We start from the raw sequence: 13,220 nt of genomic DNA on the forward strand, positions 1-13,220 counted from the left end.
TCTGGATCTGGGCCCCCTGCAGCCATTTCTAAAACCGGTGTTCACTAACCTTGGTGTCAAATTGGATTTTAAGTTTGACAAACATATTCACTCTGTTGTTAAATCCAGCTTTTATCAGCTGAGGCTCTTAGCTAAAGTCAAGTCTGCTGTAACCCTTTCTGATTTTGAACGTCTTATCCATGCTTTTATCTCAACCCGACTCGACTACTGTAATGCACTTTACGTTGGCATAGTCCAAAACGCGGCCGCTCGCCTCTTAACAGGGGCACGGAAATATGATCACATCTCCCCGATTCTTGCCTCCCTACACTGGCTCCCTGTTCGTTACAGGATTCAGTTTAAGACTTTAATGTTTATGTCTTTAAGTCATTATATGGGCTGGCACCATTGCACATATCGGAGCTTCAACCTCCCAATAACGCTACAAGGGTCTTGAGGTTCACTGACCAGTCACTCCTTAAGGTCCTAGCAACAAAGTTGAAACCCCGGGGAGATAATTTTCCTTCATAGCGCCCACACTGTGGAACGAGCCTCCACCCCATGTCAGAACGTCTCAAACCCGTTTAAATCACGTTTGAAAACGCTCTTGTTCTTCTTGGCGTTTGAAAATTCAGATTGAGAAGCTGCTGTTTTCCTCCAGGCATTGTGTCAAATGTTGTCCTGTTTTACTGTGTGTTGTTTTTTTTCCTCTTGTTTATTTTCGTATTTTGTTATTGAGTGTACAGCACTTTGGTTTCAACACTGTTGTTTTTAAATGTGCTCTATAAATAAAGTGGATTGGATTGGATTGGATATGTTTATCAACCACTTAAACCATATATACTTTGTTGACTGGGGGTCTGTGCTTGGCTCCCTCTATACCACATTTCTACTTGTAGATTAGCTATTTCCGCTGAATGTTGGCGTATTACGATATGCCCAGGAACAGGGACGCTAGAGTTCATGGTTAATCCATCCTGTCTACACATTACCTTCAAGTAGGGGCAGAGTGCAACGGCCGGCCGGGCTGCTGCGGTGAACCGTGGAAAGGGCTGTGTAATGACGAGTGCACCGATGTTGATCTCTGCTGACTGGGAAAAGAACGATACGTAGAGTACAACGTAACGGATCAACATCAAATAATGTGGTAAACAGGTGTATGACCTGCCAATAAATGCTGATGAATATGATATTTACTTTCTGCTCCGTTAAGGCTTCTTGAACCGCTGTCGTCACAGGGCTGTTGGAGACGTCGGGGACACTGGGTCAGCTTGAAATTAGGACAAGGGCATATTTTGGGGGCTGTTTTTCATCAATGCATGATAAAAACAGTTTTATAATCAAAACACACAACCTTAAGAGAATATGTCATGTTCATTCTCTCTCATTGTGCACCACATAACCTGAACTTTGATAATAAACAAAGTTATATTTACATTTCACAAATTTTCAACTGTGATGTGGTTATTTGTACATGTGGATTCATGTTAATTTAAAGGTGTTTTATTTTATTTTATAAATGTTACACAGCTCTATTCTGATAACAATCATGGCTATAGAGTGTGTGTTCAGTAATAGAGATCTGCCAGACTCTCCAGCTGTTTAGTAAACAGAAAATGCCGTTTCAGGTCGGGATACTAATCTCTCTCTCTCCTGATTGGAGGGAATTTGTAACCCACCTTAAAATGTATTTTCTGTTTACTAAAGAGCTGGAGAGACAGCTGGTACTGAACAACACTAATAATGATCATACGATCAGAATAGAGACCTTTTACCTTCAATCAAGAATTTTTAACCAAAAAAGATCACTTACAGCTACTTTAAGAGGGATCTCTGTCACACCACACTGTAATGGTTATAAGTATTAACTTCAGTTATTGATTCCCTGCCCAACCAACATGTCTACATTATTTATATTCCATTTACACAAGTGATCAGAAATCTGGGTGATCCGATCTCCAATGCATCTCGGGTGTAGTAACAGTGTGACTGACTTTTATGCGTTCTTTTATGCTCCGATCAGCCAGGACGTATGATAATGCCAGGTGTAAATGAGGCCTTCAGTATGATGAAAAATGTCCATCAACAACCTGACTGACCTCTATAAACAAAACCATTAAACGGTAAACAACAGGACAAAGTCAAATTTAATAGTTCACTATAGTCTGAGTAAGTACACAGTTAAAATATTCAGTGTCAATTTATCTCAGTGTAAAAGTCGACCCAGATGGACCAGATTTTACACTACACAAATTAAATTAAGACTGATGATTTTACTATGCAAGGATGGAGCTGATGATTCATCCTTCCATTGTGATTAAAATGATTTTTTTAATCATAATTGATACTTTTTAGAAAGTAGGTCTACTTAAATTATTAAAGGTGTATGTAGTAAGTGATATTATTTTATTAATGCAAGTGTTAAATAGCTCTATATTCTGATAGTAATAATTGCTATAGATTGTTTGTTCAGTAACAAGGTTCTCCCTCTCTCTCCAACTATTTAGTAACAGAAAATGCATTTTCAGGTCGGGATATAAATTTGACCTAATCAGGAGAGAGAGCTCATACAGGATAGGCCTACAGGATAAACAAGGGAAATCGGAACTGAAGATTTTTGTTGTTGTTGCATGAATGAATTTAAGATCCATGGGCACACTCATTCTGATTGGATGAATTCTGCAACCCACCTGAACATTTATTTTCTCTCTTTAATAAGACATGGAGAGACGGGGAGGGTTAGTTACTGAACAAACACTCTATAGCAAGGGTCTTCAACCTTTTTCAGTCCGAGAACCCCTTAAGCTGGGAGAGATATAAAGCAGCCCCCCACCTTTTCTGCTGTAGCCAGTAGGCCTACACAATTGTATAATCTTCACACAACCGTATACGATTGTGTACGACCGCACACCTGGTCATCACTAATTCCTGTTCCACTATATGACGGAGTCATGTGCCCGAAAATAGCCGATCGACAAGTTCATTCACGACGCATTGTGAGGTTGTAGTGCGGCTATTTGTGAAACCGCCATACGATGTATATAAATCAGACTTTACTCTTGTTTCAACTCTTCCCAGCCCCTCAGCGGTATGAGGACTCTACCACAGCCGAGTCTGTCTCTATTTTTGTGCTGAATACACTGAATGTGATGAAAATGGACCCTCTGGTTGTCCCGCGAATCACAATTGTTGTGATTTATTTAATCACAAAACAGGAATAAGACCTCTTCTTAGCCCTGTCATGGTAGCCCACCAGCATGAATATCTCAGAATCTTACGTTTTAAAAGATCTGGCTTAAAAAAAATCAAATATGTATAATGTTTTTTTTAAATGGCCATAAATGGATATTAAAGGACGACTTCACCCCTTTTCAACCTATCTTCATTTAATAGGTCCTCACTAATGCTCATACTGTGTCTCATAGGAGAGCTGTGGGTAGTTCAGAAACCCGTCTACCAGTGACATCATCGATGGGGAATCCAAGCTAATAGAAACTGCAGGCTTTGTAGTCCTGAAAAGTTGCAATGCAATAATAGAAGCCATTGTTCTCGTGTTAATAAAAATCTAAATTAAATGTTTTAAATCTTGTTGGAAAAAAAAATCCTGCCTAATGATGATGTCACTGGTAGACGGGTTTCTGAAGTGTCCACAGCCCTCCTATGAGACACAGACCAAGTAGATTTTTTTTTTTACAGTTTTATCATGAGCATTAGTGAGGATTATTATAGGACTATTATATGAAGATAGGTTGAAAAGGGGTGAAGTCGTCCTTTAACTCATTAAAACCGGGAAAGCATCTGTGTCATTTTAGATTTTAACCACTTTAACCATTATTTTATACTTTGGCTATTCAAAAATAGCAGATCTACAAGCTCATATACGAGCTTGTAGATCTGCTATTTTTGAAAAATCTTGAACATTTGTGCAAATCTTTGAATATATATATTTTTAACTCAAATCTTTGATTCTGGGGGTCCCTGGAACAAAATATTTTGAGATGGGGGTCGGCGGCCAAATCAATTTGGGGATCCTTGACATGAAAAAGTTTTGAGCACCATTGATATAGCAACATACGATTTTCTGAAAACTGTTAGGATTTAGAAGACATTTGTTGAATCGGCCTCAGGTCTTAATGGGTTAAATGTGGCACGGTGTTACACCTTCCCTTTGTCACTCAAACAAACACCGTGTTAATCCAGAACATGAGTTTATTTTACAATTGAGGGTAAAAGAATGTTTTCATGAATAGTAGCATTTTTCGAAGGGTTAATGATAAAACATTGACGTGTATCATTGAGCATTGCTTTTTTTCTTTTTCAATTTTATCTACAGTACCATGCATCAGAGAAGATGCCTGTAAAATTCTATTATTTATAAACCACATTGAGGGACCTACTTTTCATTGAAAAAAACGGACATTGTGGTCCTATGGTATTCTGCATCACTATACATTTTTCCCGTATTTGTCTATAAAATAATATAAAAAATGCACACGGTACAAAGAATGTTGAACTGTAAAGAGCAAGGTATGAGGTACATGTATACATACTTGCTGATTATTCATACAATTATACGTTTTAAACTTCATTAATTTTACAACTGAAGCTGCACACGATAATAAAATCGGTACCAAAGCAAATACTGTACATGTTGAAACAACCATAAAATAATACACTAGTGAAGAAACAAAGATGCTGAAATAGCTGAACATATTTTTGTTATAATTTCTGTAATTCAACAGCTAATATGAAACAATATTATAGTTGCTAAAAGATCATTCTATTCCCCCAATATTGCAATGTCAAAGTAATCAGGGGAAGTGCAAGCCCAAGGAGATGGTGTGGCGTTATTTTGACCCATTTACACTTCCTTAAAGTGCTGAAATCATCTTCATTCTTTCAGAAAACAAATCTCCTAACATGATTTCATTTGCTATACACCTTCATATAAACTTTAGCCTCCCATATTTTGGTTAATAGGGATAACAATTTGGTCAACGTGGATCAAATTTCAACTTAACACAATCATCTCATTTGCTTTACATAAAACATGCACAAACTTGTCTCTTATAAATAATAGCCAAATCCTGTGTTGAAATATAAAAAAACAAACAAAAAACAAAATCAGAGATCAAAATCAGAGCATGGTCCAGTTTTAAATCAAACGGCTGACCTATTTCAAAGGCTCAGATAAGATGCAGTGCAGTAAGAAAGCAACAATCAGTCATGACTATATAGTGCCATGGCTGCCTAAACAATTTGCTTATTGTCCGACCGTATCAAAACTAAACTCATACTAGTTAGCTTTGCATCTTCTGTGGTGAAGGCCCTTAACAATATGGATCATGTATTGATTCATTCAGTGGTATCAAAGCTACCACATTTCCGCTCAAATGTCTGTGTAATGACAATACAGTTGTGGCACTATTTTGTAATGACGGACTGTAGCTTAGAGATATAGTGCAACAGTAATCTGTCATGCGGTCAGCTTTGTCCACCGTCATTATTTATCATACTTGTCCAACTCTTTCACAAAGATGAGATGGTCTTCTGGCGACTTCCCATGTGTTTTGCAAAGGTGCAACTTAATTGCATGCCTGCTCAAAAAAGTCCGATTGCACAGCTTGCACTGATATATTGAGCCAGTGTCTTCTTCTGTAAGTCCGAGTGAACCGAAAGACTTGTCTGCTATTCTGTTAACTGCCTGCTGCTCGCCTACAAAGTCAATGGTAATCTTGGAGAGGTCCTTGAGGGTAAAACCGAGGTGGGATTCCAGATGGCTAATATAGGAGGAGGGAGTCCTAAATTGGGACGCACAATCGTTGCACAAAAACAGAGGCTGGCCAGAGTCGATATTTTTTAGGAACTTTGTGCCCCCTGTCCGCCGCAGCTGGTATTTTACATTGGCCAGCCAATGTGATATAGTAGTCATAGAAAGACCAGTGAATTTGCAGATGTGAACACGTTCTTGCGGTCCCAGGTCAGTTATCACAAACTTCCCATCGGGCGTCTCCCGAAGACTAGAGACAAACTGAGCCTGGAGAACGAGGAGGTGCTGAGGGTTCCAGTTGGACTGTCGGCCTTTCCGTCTTTGAATGGGGGACAGCTCCTCTAACCCATCGTCCAGGATACTGCCGTCCAGGTCTGATTTCTCAGACACAGAAGACGGGGTTGTGGACTTTGGCGTCAACCGCCCGGTCAGATTCTTCACCATGTCTGAAATGTCCATCAGCGCGTTCTCCCGCAAGGGCGGCGGTGTCGTGGATTGTGAATAGTTATTCGGAATGGATCGGCCGCTGCTGTTCACACTGCTGCTGTTCACACTGCTGCTGTTCTGTGTGGCAGCGGTACCGTTGGCTGTTCCCCCGTTTGTGTTTTTGGATTTGGTCAAGTCCATAGGCTGATCGTCGTCGTCGTCGTGGTATAGATTCAGGGCCTCCACTTGCTTGGCCTGCGTTGGTGAGTTGAGTTGAGCGGAGCTGCTTATGGGCTTCTCCATTATGCTGCTGTTGAGCTTGTACAGCATTGCGAACGGGTCTATGAAGGGCGTGGCCGCCTTTGAGGCTTTGCCTAAGTGGTTGTTCATGATGGACTGTAATGCGCTGAGGGGGTTGACGAGAGGATGTTCGGGCGAGTGATCGGTGATGATGCCTAAGCTATTACAGCCATTGCTGACTGGCATTTTTGGTGCGCTAGTTTCACTCTTGACTTGTATATCTGTTTTACTGTCTGCCGTCTCTCCGTCTCTGCCTCTTGACTCGGCCTGGTCCTCTGGGACACTGACGTTCACTGGCTTAGATGGGTTTTCTGGTTTGGGTGAAGCCCTTTTGTCTTTAGGTATCGGTGACGGAGACTTGGCGGACCTGGACTTACACTTATTCTCTGAGGGCTTCTCCTCTCGTTCCTTTTTCACCGAGCTATTCCCCGTCACCTTCTCCACCAGCTCCTCCATGGCCAGCACATTGCTCTTGTGGTTCAGCGGTGGAGAGGGGCTATTTGGTGAGTGGATCAGAGCACTCGAATCGGACGACAGCGCTTTCAAGTTGCTGGTGCTGAACAAAGGCTGAACTGTGGGACAAGAAGGCAAGGACGACTTAATTGACCCGTGGAGCTGGTAGGCAGCATGGATGCTGGGGTATCCACCACCCCAGGTCGGTGTCCCCGTCTGGGCCTTGCTGATTGCACTGGATACTGTGTTCTCCAAGGACTTAAGGATATCCAGGCCACCTTTAGGTGCTTCCTCCAAATCCTCTTCTCTGAGATACTGGTATGATCCGGCTTTTACGGGTTTCTCACTTTTGTCGGATGGATCTTCTCTCTCTTCTTTTATTTTCCTTTCCGGCTCCCTCACTTTTGATATATCCTCCTCGGTTTCTCCCATCCTTTCTTCTCTTCTCTCCTCAGGGGTTGAAGGCTGCAAGGGGGAATCTGGATGTGACTTCACACTGGGGGTCCCACAGGGAGCTGGGAGCCGCGTAGTGGTTGGTGGCAGGGGAATTGACTGGAATTTCTCCTCAACGATGGGGTCAAATACCAACAGCTTACCCTTTTTGGAGGCTGAGTTGGTGACTTTGAGAAAGTGTCCGGTGACCATCATGTGGGCCGTCAGTTGTTGCAAAGTGTCATGTGAGCTTCCACACTCCATGCATTTCAGAATTTGTGCCTTGCGCGCCTCAAACTGCCACGTGTAACTGGCACCGTTTTGGTAACCGTATCGATTATTGGCTGTGACGTATGGATTGACCAGTTTTTGTTCTTTGTGGGTCTCCCCCAGAAGTATGCCAGATGTGACAGACTCCGGTGAGTTTGGGTTTACCAAGTCCTGAAATGCTCTTTTTTTGGTTGGTGGCACCAGCTTTGCGGCGAGGGCTGGCATGGGTTCTTTGAGAGGCACTTTCTGATAATGTTTCGTTTTGATCATGTGGACACTCAGGTCTTGCAAGGACTCGAACGAGTGGCCGCAGTACATGCATTTAAGAACCTTCTGGGCGTCTTCTTTGCCTTCCATCTCCATCAGCGAACGCTTGCGAGGCTTGGACCACCTCTTGCCGCGGTCGTCCTCAGAGTCCTTGTTGTCGTCCCGGTAGTGGCCGCTCTCGTGCATGTGCACGGTCAGACCCACCAGCGTGTCATAGGCTCCGCTGCAGTCCTTGCATCTGAACTTGCTGGCGCCAGTAAAGACTGGCCCATAGAGCTTATTGTTCTGTCTGTAGAGTTGCACCGTGCTGAAGAGGCTCGGCTCCGGGAGGAGGTGATATGGAGTGTGTTGGAAGGTCTTGGCCAAAGCTGCCTGGTGCCAGTCATAGGCCACACCTCCTGCGTTGCCAGAGCTAACACTGCTGCCATTGTTGTTGCTGTTGTTGTTGGATGGGGTACTCGCTGTGGTACTGCTGGTGGTGGTGCTAGCAGGGGCTGGCGCAGTACTGCTACTACAGTGGTTCTTCACTTGGTTGTGACCCTGGCTGTGACTGTTGTTCAGGAAGCCGTTGCTGCCTTTGTGGTGGCTCCCGTTGCTGTTGCCTCGAAGACTGGTCCCTTGTTTGCTCTTGATCATGTCCAGGGCGATGCTCGACCAGGAGGCGTCGGAGATCAGGTTTGCATAGACGGCTTTCATTTGTGCCAGGCTGTCCTGCAGTGAGAGGTTATTGATGGAGTCTGTGCTACCCCCGACCTGCATGTCCTCCACCTTGTCTTGGACATCCTTGAAGGGGGAAGTGGTCTTGAGGTCCGCCAGCTGATCACTGGTGTCGCTGAGCGGAGAGGCGTAGCCGGCGTCCGGGTTGGTGCCATTGCTCAGCGGAGAGTTCTGGCAGCTGAACTGATCTCTGGCGTCGTCGTCATCATTGAACAGGTACTCTGCGTCTTGGCCGTCAAGAGAAAGGCCGTCATCCAGTAGGTGCTCCTCCTCGTTGATCTTATCGGCCTTAAATTCTTCATCTTCAGGCCCATAAGCTGAAAAATAAAGAGAAAACAGAGGGGGGAAAATGAAGTCAGTCATTTGTCATTTAATATTTGCAGACATATCTACTACAAAGGCACCAATAGACTGGTTATGTTTGATTTTGCCTAGAAGTTTCTGTCTCTACAGTGGTCTGCTTAATTGTTTCTTTGTGTATGTGAGGGTGGTGGAGCTGCAATAATTCCAAAGAGATTGTTGTCAATAGTCCTGGTAGAAGACACGGGTTTGCAATAATACAGTGGCAAACATCCATATCTTGACAATGATAGATAGTCCCCTTCAGTGCACAGCCTAATGAAGGTATTGAACACTACAGCTCAGCAAGGCTAGAGAGCACGGATGAGCTGCAGGAATATTTCTCCTCGTTAAAATAAATAAATAAATAAAACAAGCAAAATTTGAAATTATGCAGAGGGGGAAAAAAATCTCCTCAGAGGAGATAATGCATATTAATCATGCTACTACACAATAGAATTGGGGAAACTCCTGATCTGAGTAAAAGTGAAAATAGAAAATAATTATAATTAATCGGGACGAAGAAGAATGCATCATTAACGTAAAAATAAATGGTCTCAAGGGTAGTGCTTTGATGCTTGCTTCACAACATACACTCAGCAGTAATAATGAATAAATTGCACAAAATATGCAAATAACGGTGGATTACATGGCCTGCTTATATGCATTTCAATACAATATTTCCATCAGATATGAGCAGCGCTCCCATTACCAGCGAGTTAAAATGCCACGCAATCTCACAGCCGCACACTTGTACACCAAATTCTTTTTCAATAGAACCGTTGGCCACCATTGATCTGCTCCTATATCATTGAGGTGTCCTTTCTCATCAACATGCCACGTATACTATGGGATTCACAAGTAAGAGATAGTGGAGGAAAGGTGCCAACTGCACCAGCCTTGCCAAGCCATGGTTGGCTGGAATGTTGTTGGCACTGGCTGTGGAAGTCCTCACAGCGTGATGATAGGAAGTGGCCAGTGGACATGACAAGCTGCATCGCCATTGCCCATGCTCCCCTTGTACGCTGCAGGTAAGCCATGTTTCCTTTTAAAAGTCCACAGAAGGATCTACACGTTAACCACGTAATAGCCCTGTGTTATACTTTGTGGTACAAGGACGTTGCATGGTGAAAATAGCCTATATATATAAGCTCAAAATGCATCACGATGAATTGTGAGCTTGTAGATCTCATTTTCATCTATGATGGCATGCCCGAAACAGAGATGCCGGCTCAAAGTGGTTCATTTCTTCTATGAGAGGGATCCGGGGAGGGTGGGGTATACTGCATGTACACTAATTCACCTTTCCTAACCTATTTCAACCACTTAAAGCCTCTAATCTTAGTGAAATAGACCTGAGTTGCAACTGCTCGGTTTCCTTCTACACCAAAATCTCTTCACCAGAAATAGACGATCTAGAAACTCTAGTTGGGACACGTTGTGAGCTTGTAGATCAGCTATTTCGGGCAAAACGGGAGGGTGTTTGGGTTCAAGTGGTTAAATATAAATCCGGAAAAGTTCATGACACACGGGGGATGCTTTTATTTCGTTAGTCCAGTTTTTATATGAACAAAGTACAGATTATGCAAACAACGCGATGTCTTTCAACATAATGGAATCATCAGGATCGCTACGGTTAACAAATTATATGTCTTGTCTTGTCTTGCCATACAAATGCATCCTGTCTTGAGCGTTGTTTTTAATGACCATATGTCTAATTGTGGGTCTTGGGAGACATGCAATTTCATCCTACTGTGCACGTTTGCTGTGTATAGTTGGGACGACTATAAAGATGAACCTGAACCTGAAATATGCCTCCTAGATTAAGAATTTCTGCTTCAACCAACACTGTGGAAGGAATATTCGTATTTCACTTTTAACTATAGTGCATGGTCGCCTTACCCCAACAGAAATATGTAACGAGTTAACCACGTGAGCCCTCGCATCCCCATACTGTGGCAAACTTTCAGCCAAAGTAGCAGATCTACAAGCTCACAACGCGTCGCAACGCAGCACATTGTGAGCTTGAAGATCGATCAGTGTTAACCTGCATCATGCAAAGATTCATCAGAATCCTACAATAAAGGAAAGCTTTACATGAAATGATTGCGATACGGAAAGCAGACCAAAAGGGAAATCTTACAGTATGATGAGACAGGGAGAGGGGGGGGGGAGACGGGGGGGGGACGGGGTAACAAAACAAAACAGAAGGATAGATAGCTATAAGGCAGCTCTCTCTCGCTATCCATCCCTCATATGATGCTTGTCCGATGTGCCAGAATGGGTCTCCAGTGAGGAGGCAGATGCACTGTCAGCTTCAAACAGCATGTAGCTCTCTATCCCATAATAAGAACGGACGTAATACCTGATGTCTGTGAGGTGCCTGTTACTGCTGCCTGGGAGAAGCTGGAGTAGCATCAGTTGCTACAGCTCTGTGCGTATGTGTGTGCTGTGTGTGTGTGTGTGTGTGTGTGTGTGTGTGTGTGTGTGTGTGTGTGTGTGTGTGTGTGTGTGTGTGCGTGTGCGTGTGTGTGACCAGAGTTGCCAGATCTGCTTATTATAATTTCCCGCAAGATTTTATTTGAAAATAGCCGATCTACAAGCTCACAACGCGTCGCATCGCGGCGCGTTGTGAGCTTGTAGATCGGCTATTTTCAAATAGCTGATGTATATGTTAAAGCGCTCATGTGGCCCATAGTCGCTTCTTTTGGGCTGGTTTTCCTAGACCTGGTTGCTTGTTTCTCTCACAGAATCTGGCAACGCTGTGTGTGACACGTGTGTGTGTGTGTGCGTGTGTGTTACTATACTTGTGAGGGCCAACTGTCCCCCACATGTATAGTCGAATTTGAGAAATAGACCTTGTGAGGATAATTATCGTGGCCAGATAAGAGAAATGGTTGTTTTATTACGATTAAAACAATTAGGAAAACGTCCCTGTTGGACTGGAGTTAAGATTAGACATGTAGACATTAGGTTTGCCTTTGACTTAGTGGCACACCGGTGTCACACACCAAAAATAGATCTACAAGTTCAAGCTAGTTAGGATTAGGGTTAAAAATGGCCCAATAGATGGTAAAATCCTAAATCCTAGAATGTTGACGTCCTCACAAGTATAATAATATCATAATACCAATGTGTGCGTGTGTGTGTGTGTGTGTGTGTGTGTGTGTGTGTGTGTGTGTGTTTGTGTATCCATGCATTATTGTATAATGAAGGTGCAGTACATTAACTCTTCTTAGTATTCAAGCTTTGTGCCAGCCTTGCTTTTAATTACACACACTCTTAACTGTATACTGAGTGAAACACGAAAACCACGCAGGTAAAATATTCTTAAATGACTAAATCAAATCACAATGCTTCAGGCTACTGCCAGCGCAGGCAGCTGTACACTCTCGGCCTCCACCCCGCCTTGCCCACCCTACAGTACAGTACGTACAGTACAGATCGCTCGCTGCATTGAGATAAACGCGAAAACGCCTTTTTAATTAACCCATTAACACATTAACTGCCAAGACCGTAGTCCTACGGGCCGTTAAATCCAACTGTTAAGCGCCGAGACCGTAGCCCTACGGGCTGCGGTCTTTTCGCGCATGCGCGGTCCGGGTGCACTTTCGGAATTTTTTTGATCCACTTCCGTTTCCGGTTTGATGACAGGAAATAGAATTATTTGGGATCCGGTTTTCACGATCACGCCCGCTCTCGTTCTACAGACGAAACTGAAACTCAATTCTCTTCCTGTAGTTTTTTCTCCTCGCATTTCACTGTTTAACGTAATCCGCTCTAACTCAAACATGGATGCCCCGTTTGACACGTGGTTTTCACTGGGAGATACAGGGAGATCTCGCGGATGTAAACAGACTGTGTAGCGCTCAATCTTAAGGATTTTAACAAGATCTATGGCGACATGAAAAAAACAAAAAAACAACAAAAACACCTTGGCACTGGTGAGTACATTATGAGATTAGCCCTTGGCAGTGGATGTGTTAAGACCGGGAACGCATCTGTGTCATTTCTTTGGCTATTAAAAAAATAGCAGATTTACAAGCTCATAGCACAGCAAATCTTTGAATATATATACATTTTTCACTCAAATCTTTGCTTCTGGGGGTCCCTGGAACAAATATTTTGAGATGGGGGGGGTCCGTGGACAAATACATAACATTTTGGAGGTCCTTGACATGAAAAAAGTTTAAGAACCACTGAAATTATAGCAACATACGTTTTTTTTCTGTTAAAACTGTTAGGATTTAGAAGACATTTGTAGAAT

General features: G+C 43.1%; 1 protein-coding gene across 1 annotated transcript in view; it reads right to left on the minus strand.

Moving 5' to 3' along the window:
* Positions 1-4,239: 4,239 nt before the first annotated feature.
* tshz1 (teashirt zinc finger homeobox 1) overlaps positions 4,240-13,220 on the minus strand; it is a 39,693-nt gene continuing 30,712 nt past the window's right edge. Inside the window, exon 2 of the mRNA XM_080441362.1 lies at positions 4,240-8,931. Within this exon, the coding sequence (XP_080297488.1) occupies positions 5,483-8,931 (3,449 nt within the window). The 3' untranslated portion in view covers positions 4,240-5,482. The remainder of the gene's footprint in view (positions 8,932-13,220) is intronic.

The sequence above is a fragment of the Gymnoscopelus braueri genome (genome assembly GCF_963280865.1).
Source record: "Gymnoscopelus braueri genome assembly, chromosome: 11".
Classification (NCBI taxonomy): Eukaryota; Metazoa; Chordata; class Actinopteri; order Myctophiformes; family Myctophidae; genus Gymnoscopelus; species Gymnoscopelus braueri.